Source organism: Ambystoma mexicanum, chromosome 1p, assembly GCF_040938575.1.
Source record: "Ambystoma mexicanum isolate Mex_15411 chromosome 1p, UKY_AmexF1_1, whole genome shotgun sequence".
NCBI lineage: Eukaryota > Metazoa > Chordata > Amphibia > Caudata > Ambystomatidae > Ambystoma > Ambystoma mexicanum.
Window position 1 is genome coordinate 543,318,895 of NC_090921.1, and position 17,634 is coordinate 543,336,528.

At 45.0% G+C, this 17,634-nt stretch overlaps 1 protein-coding gene across 8 annotated transcripts in view; it reads right to left on the minus strand.

Moving 5' to 3' along the window:
• MBD3 (methyl-CpG binding domain protein 3) overlaps nucleotides 1–17,634 on the minus strand; it is a 394,240-nt gene that overhangs the window by 73,433 nt on the left and 303,173 nt on the right. For all 8 annotated transcript variants that reach the window (XM_069649478.1, XM_069649476.1, XM_069649479.1 and 5 more), the window contains one exon: nucleotides 10,310–10,501. In XM_069649478.1, the coding sequence (XP_069505579.1) occupies nucleotides 10,315–10,501 (187 nt within the window). In that variant the 3' untranslated portion in view covers nucleotides 10,310–10,314. The remainder of the gene's footprint in view (nucleotides 1–10,309; nucleotides 10,502–17,634) is intronic.

The window sequence follows — 17,634 nt, forward strand, 5'->3', positions numbered from 1 at the left end:
GAGAAAAACCGAGTCTGTTGCTGCCTCCGGTGGTTATTGCCCAAAGGAGTATCCACTCTGCGGGATTTCCGGTCTAGGAAGCCCCTGAAACCAGAGGAAGGTCGGCTCTGCGACAGCGGTCTATGGGTCCTGAAAGGGGTTTTAACCAGGACTGAGAAGGACTTAGCTGCCTGGGTGATGTCCTTCGTTCTGGTGAGCTTCACATCCGTTGTGGAATGAAAAAGCTCCTTACCATCAAACGGCAGGTCCAACACCTTGTCCTGTACCTCCTTCGAGAACTTGGTGGCATGCAACCACGCCCGTTGAGAGGTGTCAACATCCAGCATAAGGCCCCGAGCCGCTGCCTCAAGCAAATCCTGGGCCAAGACCCCGGCGTCAGATAAACCCACCTTAAAGTCTTCCAGCTTCTCGACCGGAATGAACTCTTCAAACTCTGACAGACCTTTCCACATCTTCATATTCTCCCATGTGAACACCAGTTCCGCGTTAGCCTGCCGGAGCTGCAAGGCCAAGTTAGCGAAAATCATCCTCCCAAGGGAGTCCAGAAGTTTGTCCTCTTTCCCCAGGACCTGAGTCGCCGTCGTAGAAGAGGATGCTGCAGGCCTGGACTGCAAAGTGGCCGCGGCCACCACTGTGGTGGAGGGGGTCGGACAAGATGACAGGGCCACCTCTTCCAAAGAATGCAGCCTGTATCGTGCATACATTTTTTTTATTGACGAAAAGTCCAGAGTATGGCTTTTCCCAATACCCTGCGGACCTCGGCCAAAACATCCTTCTGCAAGAACAGGCCGGTATGCTCCGAAGGAGACAAGGTGAACGCCCCCGAAAGCACACCCTCCTGCGGAGCAGGTGCCTCGGGCACCGGAACATCCAATAGGCGCATCATGTACAGTACCCGGTCGTGAAAAGCTCTAATAGAGCGGGGCTGGTCTTCGCTGTCCTGCTCGCCCTGCGCATCATCAGACAGGTCAGGATCCTGATGAACCGTGTCAGGCACCGCCTTGTCCACAGGGGACAATGGAGGAAAGGGCGGAAGGGCCGGTGGAGGCACCGTAGGCAAGGGCGGCGCCAGAACCACTGGTGGAACGGGTGGAGCCGGAGGCACAGGCGGGCATATTTCCCTAAAAAGACCCTTGAAATACTCTCATGGGGTCGGTATGCATGAGCGTCTGAAATTTGCCGAAAAAGGCGTGCTCCAGAGACGGTTTTGGAACTGCTGGATAAAGCCTCTCATGAGGAGGATAATTCCAGGGACGCAGAGGAGAGGGTTGCCACACAGGCCCATCCCCTGAAGTGTCCACAAAAATCAAAGGTGCTGAACCCACAGGCAACAAGACATTGTGCGGAAGGGGCATCCGGTCGTTCCAATCGTAAACTGGACGAAAAGGATGCGCACAAGGAATTTTATGTTCACCCACGGAACCAACTCCTACACCTGAGGCCGATAGTGTAGTTGTAGGGTGAGCGCCCAAAATGGCCGCCGTGGTCGTGGCGGAAACGGCCGCCATTTTGCCATCACCTGAAGGGAACTGTGGCACGTGTGGAAGTGAGGCAGGGGTCCCCGTCGGTGGGTCAGGGGTCGAGCCAGTACTATGAAATCTGGAATGATTCTGCGATATACCAATAGCCAAACTAGCCTTCACAGGAAGGACCTCGGCACTGCCGGTAAAGGAAGAACTTTCACTCCTTGGCCCCTCAACAGTTCTGGTGTCGCCACAAGAGTGGGAACGGTGAGGAACAACTTTCACCGATAAGGCCTTGGCAGGACTCTCAGAAATGTTGCTCACTTTAGCCTCTGCACGAGGTCTGGTAACAGCCTTACTAGCGTGGGCCTCGAACATCCGTTCGGTAACACCAAGCCCAGCCGAGACCTCAGGGCGCACCCCGGTACTTTTGAGGGAAGCCGATAACAAGACCTCAGAGCAAGCTAGGGTGCCCCACGGCTCAGTAGAAGAGGGTCTACAGGCAGCCCACAGAGGAGGGGCCTCTGAGCGTTCTCTGGTATCCACAGGCCCCTTACGGAGACCCTCGGAGAAAACTCCAATTATTAGGCCCAGAAGGCACCTCGGGGCAATCCCCGGTGACAGAGTGATCAACGCTCCTCCCGGTCCGGGAAGAGCCCGGAAAGGTATCTCCCGGCCGGGGTGCTCTGAAAAGTAAAGAACTTAACGGGTGTTGTTTCTTTTCATCGATAAACGCCTGAAAATGCAAAGGAGTACGTCGAAAAACCTCCTCCCACCGCTCTAACCGACGTTGAAGTGCCCGGCCCGAAAGGGAGTCGCAATAAAAACAGGAGTCCCAACAGTGATCCGGACCCAAACACTCTAGACCAAGAGGATGGAGATCCGCCCTCGCGAAGCGCGGTGACACGAACAATCTGGAAAGTCCAGTTTGAACGACAGACAGACTAGTACACGATCGCTAGCGAGAGCCAGAAAGGAGGAAAAAAGGGAAGATCTTCCGAGGATGCAAGCGCATCCAGTCCCGAACGAGCAGAGAAAAGAACTGATGGGCGATGCGGAGCCGAGATGGGTGGGGTTATGGCCGCGTGCCTGGCACCGCATAGAGAGAGAGAGAGGACAACATGTTTTTTAAATTTTGGATGCTTTTGCAAAGCGCTGCGGTCCCATCCCACAGGACGGAGAGATGTCCCATAAGTATGGAGGAAAGGGGACGGGACGTAGGAGTAAGAGGCAATCATATAATCACACACAAATATACTTCAATACTCTACACTCCAAGTTTCTGAATCAGATACACAACCTACAATCACAGTTAACTTTAGTAACGAGGGTGCTGGGGACATGAATACCTTCCCGTTGGTGTTCAGAATACTTTTTCAAGAGGAGTAAAAGGCAAAGGTTATTAGAACATAAAAGGTTACAATTATTCTTAGACAGTGTAGATATTTTGAGTTCACCAGAAGAGTCAGTTCAATTCAATAGGCTAGGCCAAAGTCAAGGGGCTACAGTCTTGGATAGGACAAAGCAGTTCTGGTAAGTAGACGGAAAAGTATCTGCACAAGTTCTTAGGAGTAGTTTGTAGCAAGAAGAATCATATGTTGGGTCACAAGCTGATTAAGCCTGCGAGTTGCAAAAGTTTCAAGCACTTTCACCATGAGAGGCAAGTACTCTGTCTTATTTTACAGTACCTTACAAATGAAGAAAAAGAGGCAGCTGATGACTTCTGTTCCTGGCAGTTCCTGCAGATCTCGCTGTTCCGGGGCCTCAGCCGTGGGGACAAGAGGGAGAACGTCGGGGGACTCCTGCACTGCACTTGACAGTCAAAAGCTTGCAACTTCTAAGCTTCAATTCCGGTGGCTTTAAGAAAAGTACACACACTGGTGTCCCTCTCCCTGGTTATACGGTTTCCTGCAGTACTCTGAGGAAAATGCAACCAGCTCCGAGACAGGTGCCCAGATGGCTTAGGGTTGAGTTGATTGGTCCCACCAACTCCAAGGGAGAAGTCGTCCTTTTAGGGGCTTCTCTGTCGAGATGAACTTGGCGATTCAGGCATGCAGCAGGGCTTCACCGGGAAAACCAACGTCCACGAGTTGCAGCAGCCGTCCTCTTTAAGCTCGTCTTCGGTTCTTTCATTCCAGTGGTCGACTCTGCCTTCCAAGCCAAGAGACTCTACTTTTATTCAGTTCTCTCCCATTCATTCCAGCCTAGCTGTCACTCACCCAGCAGGGTGGCTGTCCTTGCCGGACAGTCAGCCAGCCAATCACCAAAGAGTGCATTTGGGTCTCCTAGGAGACTACGCACAGGGAGTATCAGGCACCTCCCTCACTTCCTGCCCACCCCAGATACTCGGGCTCCAGAGGCGGTCTTCACTCCGGAAGCCCGCAAAAGGCGAATGAACAAAGACCAAACTAGTTTTGGCGCGCAGAGACAAACTCTAGAAGGACCTTTCCACAAAGAAATGGCAAAAAAAGAAGACCAGGCTCTGTTTAAACAAAGGGGGCTCAGGCGCCATCTTGGAAAACATGGCTCCCGCTATTTAACGATACCGGAGCTACGAATAGCTCGCGATCGGGAAAAATCATGGTAGTTCGTTATAAAACCACTGCCACCAGCCATTCTGAGAGGAAAGGGTAGCATGTGACTGCTACATGATTATCTAGACATCAGGGATACAAAGTAACCCCTCCAGCGCTCTATTGTAAGATAGGGTGTGATGGGTCCAGGAATTTAAACGACTAGTAAAGTCAATTTCACTTTACTTACTCTGGGAAACAGTAGTTTATCCCAGAAAAGGTGTTTAAACCTTGGGAAAGCCTAAAAGGCTTGTCTGTGCCACTGCACTGAGGGCGTTGTGTGACACAAATGAAAAGATGATGCCTATGGAGTTGTTTAGACTCCATAACCAAAGAAAACACAGAGGTCAAACACATATCAAAATACATGAGAGAGTGGGAAAAAGGTTCACACTCTCTCCTGGGTAAGAAATCAAGCCCTCAAAATACAGCAAAGTTGCTGGGGGTCTCTAAGGTGAAGGGAATTCGCACATTTTTGAGAATTCTCCCCAACAATAATAAAACTTCATTTTTTATAATACTTCTTGTTCTAAGTGTTTCTATTGAATCCTTGGTATACTACAAGTTCTATGTGCTTTCCTACAGTCCTCTATCCATCCTAGGAGGAGTCTGGCTATTCAGTCTATGCTCCCATATACTCAGGTGGTACAGCCTTCTACTAACAGTAGAGTCTTGTACTGTCTAAGTAACGCTGCTTGCCTTTGCGCCGTCTGGGGCAGTCCCAGAACAGTGTTGTCCATGTCAGTACTTATGTGGGTCATCCTTGAGAACAGCGGTGGTAGCTGCTCTCATTTTGCTGGAACTCTACTTCAGACACTGAAGCCCCCTAAAATAAACTCCAGTACTTTTCCTGCACTAGCCACCTTCTAGCTACTCAACTCTTCTCTCAAACCATTGGGATACATAAAAGACTACCAGAGGCTTGGGTACAGGCTAGGACTGGACTTCTGCAGTTTCAGTATATGTTTCTGGGTGATAAGGCCCATGTATAGATATGTGCACAACATCTGTTCTCTTTGCTCCCCCAACACAGCTGGCTCTAACTGCAGTTAAACATTTCTAATGTTGGTTGTCCTCTATGCATGTCCACCCATGTATTGTCCCCAGTGACTGTTCCATTTACTCCCTCTACAACCTGGTCAGAATGTCACTCAAACTCACCCCATTGCAAGAAACTCACTGCTACCATTCAATTCCAATTTCATACGTATTGTATGTGATTTTGTGATCAAAAGTGCATTGTTTCTCCCTGTATATAAATAAAATATAAATACTTCAGTGAATGTAATTCTTGTATTAATAACTGGGTTACACAATAAAGTAGTTGTTAGGAAAGATTTATCTTTACTTCACCATTCCTTCCATTTTTATTGACCCCCAAAGTTTTGCTTTTATGTTGGATCCTGGCCTGTACTTTTTACAGTGGAGTGAAGCCTTAAGCTACACCACATTCTTTTGCTCATCCTTTATGGGGAAACTGACATGTCCTTCAGGCTGTCAGTACTGGGAAACATGGTTTCTTTTAGTCTTGCAACTTTGTAACTACTTTTAATAACTTATCACTTGTGGTAACTTATCATTGTACACGGCATCCTACAATGCAGTACACTTTCTGTTTTGCCCTAGACTAACACAGGATTTTTGGTTACTCTAGGTGTGCTAAATGGACAAGCTGGTGGCAGCAGTGACTTTTTACCATTTTTTTTGGTGCTTTTCGTTTTAGCCTTACTGTGTTTGGCTACTAACTGGCTGGTGTCCAAACATGGCTGTACCACATGGTTTGTCTCTGGTCCTTAGGCCAGCTTGTTCTTTAGCCTTCTTCCTGGCCTGTGAGGCCAGGAAAATCCTTATATGGACTTCCAGTGCACGGGAAAGCATGGGCTTTTGGCAGGCTACTGGAGGGCTATGTGTTTTCTGGCAGGATGTGGGCTGGCACGGTCTGGTCCCAATCCACAAACTGGCTTCAGTGTGTCCGAGTGTTATGCACAAGTATTCCCGCCAGTGGTCCTGATTGGACCAGTGCTGGGGAGTGCGTGGCTAGTTATGCTATTGGCTAGTGGCGTTTCGGCTCTTACCTGGTTTATAGGATAAGAAGAGGATCCCCTGCACCCATTCTTCAGAGATCTTGGAGTAACCTGAAGGAGCCAAGACTCCTGTCCAGCTGTGAGACCTGTGAAGAGACCAGAGACTGTCAGGACTAGCAGGGTGCCAGTGGTGGTTCATAGAGTGGAAGGATGTTTTTCAGCAAGAAAAGGTGTTTGAAGTTAAGAACATCTCATTCCTTTATTTCACCATAAGTAGGTCAGGTTCCCAAGCCAAGAAGGAGGAGTAGAGGGTTATCTGATTGGTTGAGTGAACATTGAGCCAAAGTACTTCCCTTGAACTCAGGGTTCTATAACTGCCTTTCATCCCTCGGCATTTCATGACAGGTTATGTTTTTGATAAGCTCCTCAACATGGGCCCCATTTCAGAGTCCAGAGTTCCGCAAAATAATTAAGAAGAAAGAAGTTCATAACAGTTAATGAGGTTCGATAAATAAGAAGGCCAAAAGGTGGGAGCGCAGCGATTTGAAAGTGAATGTCAAGTTACAACAGTTAAAACTAATATGTAAATAATCCGTGACGCAGCATTAAAAGTGAATGCACATTTGAGTGTCAGTTGCTCAGAAGAGATAAGCAGCTGAACTGTGTACCTCAGCCAGTGGATGTCTGTTTTCAACGTAATGTGGTGTTTAAAGAATTCATAAAGCCCAAGTGCGCGTGTTTCTTTAAAGGAAGCGTTGTGGTGCAGTTTTAAAGGCATTCGGTTCCTCCATGCGCGTGGTGGGTTGTGATCACATTGCAGATGGCGTTTCTCATGTGCAAGTGAAATTGATCAAAAGGGCTTACTTTGTTTTGCCTGAGCAGCGGGGTCGTTGGTCCGTGTGAGCAGTGCGTTCTGAGAGAGAAACTGATCATGATTTAGTACGCGCGGTCACTGGAGCAGATGCATGTTTTCGTAAAGTCCCGTGACGGTGAAGCTGACTAGAAGCGTTCGTGTTACGAAGAGTTCCGAGTGAGTGAAATTGACTTAGCTCTTCAGCGCGGTTAGCCGGAGCGACAGGGGCATTCATGCTTCGTGGATTAATCTTTCCCTGTTTTCCTAAGGATAAAGAAAGAGGACTACTCACACCACAAAAGCAATTCTTTAAAAAGGACTTTTCTTGCACAGGAGCACTAGAAGAAATCTGCAGTCTAGTTTTTGTTATACATTTTAGGTCCTCAGTGAACATTCAGCAAACATAGTGAAGACAAACAAGCTTTGTTGGATTAAAAAAGGAACAAGTACTTTTCCAAGCAGTAAAGGAGAAGATTGAACATTAGTAAGTAAAGAAGGACATTTAGGATTGGATATGAAGAAGACATTTTGTGCAAAAGTTCAAAAGCAAGAAAGTTATTTGGAACACAATAGAGCACTAGCCTTTCACCACAGGAAGGTTAAGAAGCATCAACGTTAAACTTTGTCTACAAAACATTTCCCTTTCCAAAGCCTTTGGGCAAATAGATGAAGCCAATCTAGAGAAATTTAGGTGCATTTTAGAAAAGTAGTATAATCTATATACTAGTTTGGAGTAAGTAATTTGGTGCATTTATCTTACTGCAGATACGAGAGCCAGGACAGCCAAGAGGTCGGGAGCCAGCAGTGTCGGACGTCTGTTTTGCTGGGGTTCTTGATTCAGCTGTAAATGAAGGGTTGGGCAGAGAACCTCTGAAGAGGGCCTGTGGGATCGGCATCAGCTCCTGCGGATTTCAATAGCCTGTCGTGAAAGAGGCCTGGTGACCAACTTCTGCTGCTGTCTTGGTGGAGCCCTGTCTTGCTCGTGAACTTCAGCAGTCCTGCGAGGGAGCTGCGACCCCTGGAGTGGAGGGAACATCCATTCCTGATGTCTGCTCAGTACCCTACGAAGAAGAGTCTTCGGAGGTGTCCCGGGACAGTACTGTGGCCGACGAGCTCAGAGTTTGGGCTACTGTGCTGCCGAAGTCGCCGTTCCGAGTTGCGACCTGGAACTTGGGGGATCCTCAGCTTGTCCTACAAGATTTACCTCAGCGAAATGTCTGAGTCCGAGTTTCAAGGGGACCCGAGATAGGAGGGAAAGTCTGACCGCGACAAGTGAGGCCCTATGCATCACCGTGCTGCGGTGACCACAGTCTGAAACAGCTTACCTGACCAGAGTCCAGTCCTGAGAGGGGAACTAGATCGGCCTTTCTGCATTCTTCATCTAAGCGTCCTTGCACCAGCGAAAGACACCAACCAGCGATCAGCTCAAACCAGCAACCCCTCCGAATGGGGGACTGCGACCGACGATGGGAAAAGCAACCCTGGACCCTCTTCCATTGACCTGCCAAGTCTGGGGAAGTAGTACAGGGGTGGGGGAGGAGGGGAGTTTACAGTTCTTCCGTTGCCTAAACTCCAGTTAATAGTTTTCCTAACTTTTAGAAAACATTCATAATACTTTGGTTTTACCATAGCTTGCTGGTGCAAGCATTCTCTAAGTTGTGGACACTTCTATTAGTTCGAAAACATGGTCCCCTAACCCTAGGAACTGTTCACTGGACTCCAGAGACCCTACCTTCATTATTTTAGCTTCACAAACTTTGTCGGAACTTTCCTGAACTTAGGCTCTAAGCAACTACTTAGGGAAGGACTTTTGAAGTTGGGGTTAACTCTGTGGACCATTGGTGCATAATCTAATCTGTACTTTCTTTTACAGGGGCTTGTATTCTGCCCGCAACCAGTGACTGTATATGTGTAATAAATTATTAGTGTTGTGTGATATGTCTACCTGTTAGTAGTATTTTTTCATAGTGTTTGGCTGTAAATAAAAAATTGTATTTGTATACATACTGTCTAAGTGTAACCTGTGATTACCATTGTGAGTACTCATTGTTGGCCAACAACAAGCTCACCACCTCTTGAGACTTAGCCTAAGCCCTCGTTGCTGCTACCTTGAACTGGTTTGGCTACAGCTCCACAGAGATGTCCCGGTCACAATATAGGTTGGCCTTCTATAGATCTGTCCACCAGGCCAGAGTATAGAAAATCAGTCCTAACTCAACTGACAGAGTGGGACTCAACTGTAGGTGTACAACATATGTGCTAAAAGTATTTTTACTTAACCTGACATATTTAAGGTGAAGCTTAGTGTAGTATTTTAATAAATTATGTATTCATAAAAACTTACCTTTGTGGGTCTTTTCCTTATTAAATCTGTCACCTGTACTACACAACAGAAACCTGCAACCCCTTCCTCCTTAGTACAGCCTTGCTGTTTGGCCAACACTCCTTAAGCGTGGCTTTGCTGACCTGGGGTTGTGAATAACCATGCTACTCTGAGATTGGCTTTTCAAAGTCATACCACAGGTAATAACTTTGAAAAATCCTCCTAACAAATATAACTTTACCCACCCTACTCCCTGCCATAGAGTTTAGAGCCAACATACTTCGACCATCATTTACATTTCTTATTGGAGGAAGAAACAATGGGCAAAAGCGCTCTGTCCCTCCGTCATACTGTGAGGAATATCACCATGCAGAATAAAAAAGTGGAGATAAAGTACAGGAGAATAAAAAAAAATCAATCACATGTACAAATAAGGTAGAGGAGAAGCGTTTGCACAGGCTTTAGGAACTTGTAATTTGGTAGGAATACTGACGATATCGGGGCCTTCTAACATATTACTCCTATTCTGAATTCTCCCAATTGGCTACCTATTCATCTACATACACTTTAAGAACCAAGACTGGTCTTATTATGCCAAAAGGTTGTCCATTAACAGTGTTTGAAACATACTCGGATGTCCAGGCATAAAACACTGGCACTCTATCTATGTAAACGTCTCGTCAGTCTTTTTTAGCTGCTGCGCCACCACCTTAGAATGCTTTGCCCTTATGTGCAAGACTTTTCCCGACTATTCTGCAATTTAGGAAGGCTAGTCCTAAACCCACTTCTTTCACCTTGCCACTTTGCAATTAGTCTTAATTTTCTTATGCAGTTTGTATTTTAAATCATTTAATTATTTGAATTGTAGCTTTTTATATTATTTTTGGACAGCATTCCACTCCCTTTAGGCCAGGGTGTCTGTGGTTTAAAAATGGTGAAACAAACAAAAACAGGTGTGTGCAGATAAACAGTGATTTGATCCGATCCTTTACCAGAATAGATATTCCATTAATATGAAAAAAGGAGGAGATCTTGGATTAGTTGTATTTTCAAAAAGAATGCAAGACCATTACCTGAATTATACATCCTCCATTTCCTGGTCTCGTTCTTCCTCCTGTTCCTCAAACTCATCCCCATCATCATCAACATCCTTTTCCGCTATGAAGTTGCCATCCTTGGCGATTTCTTCCACTTGTGCAAGCATATCTGCCATGAGAGCCTCCTCCAGTCTCTTTCGGACCTGCTGTACAAGCTCTTCCTGCTTCCTGCAAAACCAATCAGCAAATTATATACAATATTTCTCTTAACTTCTTGGTACTTCAAAAATATAGGTGCTACGAATCGCTCCTTAATACCACATTGAAGGAAAATGTGAGTTTTACATGACAGAGGAAATCCAGCTATATGCTGGGGAGGATTTGTTATATTAACTGATAGTGTTAAGAGCACAAAAAAAGAAGGCTTGACAAATTTCCCTTCAGGAACAAATTAAATAATGTATGCTTACATGCAACTGTCAGGAGCTTGCTCAAGTACATTCATGAAACACAGGTCCCATTGGTAGCTGTGGACTAGCACTCAAGGCTATGCGGTCACAAGAAAAGTGTGTGGACAAGAACACAGGAAAACATACTCTATTTGCATAAATCTAGCAGACGCTGACTAGGAGTTGGGATTGGAGTACAATGAAGATCTGTTCACTGGAGGCACCATCTCTTTTAGTCAAAGAAGTGTAGAAAGTGCCACGTTCTTAGGCAGAAGGGGTAATTTGCTCTAAATGATCAACCACAAGGTCATATAGGTTTCGTTTCAACAGGGCTTGGTAGAGTCACTCTGCAGACAGGGTGACTTGTGAGGTTTGTTGGACCAACCCTCTTTCTGACTAGAGTAGTCAGATGTTGAGCAAGTTATGAACAACGATTGTTGGAGCAGTGCAGCCAGTGTCCTGCGGTTTCAATAGTGATGCGGAGAAGGAGAGGATGTAGAGCCAGTAAAGAGGAAAGGCTGACATTGGAGTATGGAGCAGACTGCTGCAGGACTCCAGTGATAGCATGTCTGATAAGAAGAGTGAATGATAGGACAGAAATCTATTCTTGGAGTTTCTCCCCAACTTGAAAGGTCTTCTCCTTTTTGCTGGCTTTTCTGAGTTTGGGATTTGTTTTTCTCTCAGCCAGGAATAATCTTGTTTGACTGCATTGCTCAGTGTTTTTAAGATTTGCCTCAAGAATCCATGTGAATCCAGTTAGGAAAGATTTTCTTTTTGCTGCTTTGCCTCCCATAGATTTCAACTGGAAACTTACTTTTGCTATTGTCTGCATCCTGAATTGGACTGTCAGAGGCAATTAAAGACCTCAGCCTTACTTCGCTGGCTTTTGCTCGCTTTCTATGGGGAGACTGATGAGCCCCCAAGATTATCATTACTGGGAGTCCCCTTGGAAAAGATGCACAGATGATGTGCTTGCCATTTGGAATGGAAGTGAATCGGAACTAGAGTTCCTGTTGATTATCTAAACTCAGTTCATCCACTGGTAGGCAAGATTGTATGCAGTAACCCTGTGGGAGATTACACCAGCCTTGTCCTCTTGGCAATGGTATACATCTCTACTACATAAGTTGCTAGAGTGACTGAGCAGCCATGCATATCTCAAGAGGGGTCAATGTGAGCTGTATGGGCGATAGAGTTTCACAGTAAGAAAATCCAAATAACACTTACACTCAAGTTTTCTTGATAAAATAATTATTTTATAATTTAACAGCCAGTTTTAAAATAAGCCGTCTTTAGAAGGGAGCAATTGGCCACAATAATACACTTCAAAATACACGCTTTCGGTTCAATAAAGTAAGTAGATCTTGGGATGGCACACTTCCCCCGCACTTGGGGACTATTTTCTGTATCCCTACAGCCCCCTACCAGCACTTGACACCTGCTATCTGCAGTTACCCTTGCCACCAGCCGGCCGCACTTTTACCTATTCCTTTCATTTATTCCATTTATTTTTACTGTTAATCCCATGTACTGCACTGCCCTCTCCGCCTTGCCCTCCGCACTACCTCAATGTCACCTGGCCTAGTAAGATAATTCTCGGTCTCCCCTCCGATTCCCCCTCCCTTGCTTCGTCGCGCCTTGAAATACTTGTGTATAGGCGCGTTATAAATGTCATATCACACAGACTTCCTACACCCTGAGGTGACTTCAATTGCTAGGACACTGTGGATATTTATTATATCACTTCTCACACTAAACGGTAATACTGAAGTTGTGGCAAAAAGGAAAAGGCCAGGGAAGGAAACCATGGTGAACATGTTTCTCAAATAGGAAAGCACTTTTGAACCCCCAATGCAATGTAGATTAACCCTTTCCCAGCTATTCAAGTAAGATATGTATGACTTTTTGGAGGGATAGTTAAAACACAAAGTCAGAGGTTAGAAGAGTCTTCATGGACCAGGACAGCCAATGCCACTTGAGCAAGGTCTAGGGTCGCTGAGGCACTTCTTGAAATTAAGTAAAGGTATTGCACAATGTTCAATAGAGTTGGTTGAAAAAGAAATCACGGTTGGGCCACAAGCTGGGAAACTTGTGAAGCGCAAAGCTGCAAGCAACTCTGCAAAAGGCAGCAACTGCAAGTCTCAACTGAGAACAGGCAAGCTACACAGACAATAGCCAAGTATCCCTCAGTTTACAGTACCTTAGATTTGAAGAAATGGCTCCAGCTGGCTTCTGTTCCTTTTGTAGCATGGCAGACCCTGTTGTTCATGGGCCTCACTTGTGGGGACAAGAGGGAGGAAGTCTGAGGACTCCTGCACTACGTTTTGAAGGTCAGCGGCAGCAATGGGCAAAGTTCAGATCAGCAGCACGTCGCTGTTATAGCTTCACGCAAATAGCACCATTGCGGTTCTTGGACACCTTGTGGCCTCCCCTTGCTTCTGGGGACCAGCACTCTGTTGAGGTGGCTCAGGCTTGGCCAGCCCTGCTTTGAGGGAGTCAGGAGGATCTTCCTGGAGCTCGGGTCCGGCTTAAAAACGAGAATCGATTCCGTCGCTCCTGTCCCCTGGCACTCTGTCCGGCAGCAGCAATGGAAGTACAGCCAGCAGAGAGGATTTCCAGTCCAGTTAGTATTGGGGAGGGGGGGGGGGTCGATTGATCCCACCAACCCAAGGCTAGAAGTTGTCCTTTGCATGGCTTCTGTAGTCGAGGCGAATTCAGAGCTTCAGCACTGCAGCAGGACTTCACCAGGCAAACCAATTGTCCACGAGTTGCAGCAAGCTTCTCTTCCAAGTTCTTCTTCGGATTCCTTCGTCCAGTGGTCGACTCTGCCTTCCTTGAAAAAGACCTCGCTTTTTATGCAAGTCTCTCCCATTCATTTGAAGCCTAGCTGCCACTCACACAGCAGGGTGGCTGTCCTGCAAGGACAGCCAGCCAATCACCTTTGGGTGCACTCCTGTAACCAAGGGGATTAAGAACAGGGCGTTTCGGGCACCTTCCTCGCTTCCTGCCCTGCCAGACACGCTGGAGCCAGAGGCGGGCTTCACCAGTGAATCCCGCCAAAGACCAAACGAACAAAGGGACCAAACCTAGTTTGGCGTGCAGAGAGAATCTCAAGAAGGACTTTACAAGAAATGGCAAAAAAAGAAGACTGGTGCTATTTTAACAAAATGGGCACCCATGGGTGCTATACTGCAGATGCAAACAAAGCCTGTGGTAAAAACACACAATGGTAGTAAAAAAGAAAACCAATGCCACCAGCCATTAATTGTAGAAAGGGTAACAAAAATGTTACACAACAAAGGGGATGATACTAAGTAACCCCTCCAGCATTCTATGTAAAATAGTGTATGCTGGGTCTACCACGTTACAAAAAAGGTAAGTAAAGTCAATTTCACTTTACTGATCGTTTATCCAAGAGAAGGTATTTAAACCTTGGGAAATCGAAGGGACTTCCCTGTGCCACTGCACTGAAGTGTGTGTCTGTGTAATCAAATAGGTACACAGGATCCTATTTATATGTACCACATCTTACTCCACCAATAGGAACATAGATTATATTATAAAAGAAGGATAAGATTGTAAACTTTCTCTACTTCCACCCCTCCTTCTCCCCCAACGATTAGACACCTCTGACAGATTCTCCAGCACTACAGGTCTTGACAACAGACTGCGTGCAACATTCCAAATTTCAAAAAACATTTTTGTTTAATACAGAATATTTAAATTAAAACATAAGATACTACCCACACCTAACAGTGTACAAAGCTACCACTAAAACCTACAAAATCTAAAAAGCTAAATTTCAAATAAACCACTTACAAATGGACACAGACGAAATCACATATCACAGTACATAGAAAAAACCTAAATGTGTCACTAAAACAACATATAATCCCAACATGTTTCTGTTCTTTAAAGCCCCTTTCGGGCGAACATTCTTCAGGGGAACCTTTAAAACATCCACTATTCTTCTCAACACCGTGTTGAATGGGTAGTTTCAGGCAACCAGCCTGCAAAGAAGGGAAACAGAGGAAACTAATCAGATCCCCGGGGGAGGGGGTATTATTGTCTTGATGAATCGCAGTGATTATGTTAAAGAATGTGAGAGACTTCTTTCTGACAGTGTGAGCTATTTGAAACTTACTTGTGACCCTACTGCTCGGCTGATGAAGATCATAAAAGAAAAAGTTACTTTGGCATATGACTCAGAGATGATTAGCAAACAAGAATTTGAATTTCTAATAAGGGAACAAGGCAGGGTACCTGTGTTCTACAGTTTGCCTAAGGTGCATAAGAGATTGGTAGACCCTCCCGGACGTCCCATAGTCTCTGGGGTCAATTCCATTTTAGAACTATTGTCTAAGTTCGCAGATTGTTATCTGCGCCCATTTGTGATGAAAATGCAGAGTTATTTGAGGGATACTACCGATGCCATCAATAAAATAGAAAACATAGATTTTGTTCAAGGCAACTCTTTATTGATAGGTTTGGTTATTCAATCCCTCTATACTATGATATCACAAAGGGCGACATTAGAGGTTGTTGAAGAAATTTTGCTGGGCAGAGAGGATGGACACCCTGTGAGCAGTGCCTTTATTTTGTGGTGTACTGAGTTTGCCCTTACCCAAAACTTTTTCCAGTTCCAAGGAACTTTTTTCCAACAGATAGAGGGCACTGCCATGGGTGCGGCCATGGCCCCTAATTTAGCCAACCTCTATGTTGAATAGTTTGAAAAAATTGTGATATACCCAGCCACTAATCCTTATATCCATCAGTTGAGGAAGTGGCTGAGGTATATAGACGATATACTCATTGTATGGGATGGTACGAGAGAAGAAGCTGAGTGCTTTATGACCTGGTTGAACCAACAGAATCTTTTTCTGAAATTTACGGGATCCATATGTGACTTTGAGACTCATTTTCTGGATATTACCATCTTTCATGAGAATGGAGTGTTAAAAGTGAAGCCCTACACAAAGACTACTGACAAGAATTCTCTTCTGCACTTTAACAGCCATCATGCTAAGCATTTGAAAAACAACTTACCTTTTGGGCAGTTTTTAAGGTTAAAAAGGAATAGTAGTAGAAAAGAGGATTTCCGTCTAAGTGCGGACGCACTTACTCAGAAACTGCGAAACAAAGGCTATCCACCTAGAGTGATTAAGACTGCTTCAAAAAGAGCATACAATAATAATCGGGAGGATCTTTTGGAGAAAAATGTGAAAATAAAGAGAAAGATTGGTACTGTTTTTGTTAATACTTTTTCAAATTTATCGTACAAAATTAAATCTATTGTGATGAAAACTTGGAAAAGGTATACAGAGGAAAAGAAGCCTTGCCCCCTTTGGTGGCCTTTAGAAAATGTCAAAACCTAAGGAACATTTTGATCAGGAATGATGTAACTGAGAAAAGTACACCACTGGTGAGACAAACCAGGTTATGGGGTTTACCGGAAATAAAAGGGCATTTTCCTTGCGGTAAATGTAGTATGTGTGCCCAAACTAAAGAGATTAGATATATACAAATTTTACCTAATCTGAAATGGGTGTGTAATGAAATGACCAACTGTAACACATCCAATGTTGTGTATTTAATCACATGCCCCTGTGGCCTATATTATGTAGGCAAGATTAACAGACAATGTAAAGTCCGTATGGTGGAACATCGGAGCTGCATCAGAAATCAAGTGATTGCAGCTCCTTTAGTGAAACATTTTCTTGATATGAAACATGGCTGCAATGACTTTACGTGGTTTATTTTGAAAAAGGTGCCTGGCCATAGGAAAGCCGAGACAGACCAGAAATTATTGAACCTGGAACAAAAAATTATTTTTAAATTGCAAAGTAATGTTCTGGGGCTCAATGAGAGTATTGATTGGCATCTGGTCAGCCAAACATAAATGTTTTCTGCTATCTGACTATTGTTTGCAATTTTGGCTGTGTTTTGAATTTTTCTGAATTTTCCTTATTTTGTGCCATCTATATTTGCAAAAATTTGCATATGTCTGTTGCTTGATTTTTGCAATGCTGTGTCGATTTCTTTTGAATGGTTTTGCGCCCCCCAGTGCACTTTCTTCTGAACACTGCTTCCCCTTGTTGTTGGGTGGTTTGATGCAAAGATGGCCGCTAGTTTTTTCTTACCGGCTAGTACCTAACTGAAGAGTGTAGTCCTTCCTTAGTGTTTACTAGGAAGATTGCATGTAAAAGATGGCCGCTGTATTTTCTTGCCGGCTAGTATTTAATCGAAAAGTATAGTCCTTTCTTAGTGTTTACTAGGAAGTGGTGAGCGTTTTGCTGCACTTGGTGAAAACACATGCTGGTGCTGCACGGTCTTCTTTCAAACCCCGCGAGTCATTAGCGAGGAGTTTGTTTCTCCTAATCTAGAGGTGAGCATGTTGTTCTTGAACTTTAGTAGCTACATTACTTTTAGTGATGTTGGTGCTATTATCCCTTTTCCGCAGTTTTTTTACTTACTGTGTACTATCTCTCACTACTTGGTCACGTTCAGCATGTTTTTACACATTTAATGGCTGTGAAGACCGCTGGTGTATGACACTACTGTTTGGAAGCATGAGCTCTAATGCACGACCTAGGCTGGGCTTGAAATGGTTTCTTTTCTTCCCCTTTCTTTACACATTTGGGAGCCGTGGTGTATCGGTGCATTTTAATGCTCTTTGAGATGGTTGGTGACCGCCCTTCTTATATTACAGATTGGTTCTGCGTCCTCTTTTGTAATCATCTGCAGACTTGGTTGTCATTACAAGGGATTTCCTCCCCTTGCCCCACGTTGTGGGTGGCTTCACTTGCGTGAAGGTAATTTTTATTTAATATATCCTGAACAGTTCATGACTGTTGACCTGTAGTGATCTGTGGCTCACTGGTAGTGTGATGTGTCCTTTCTAGGTGTGACGAT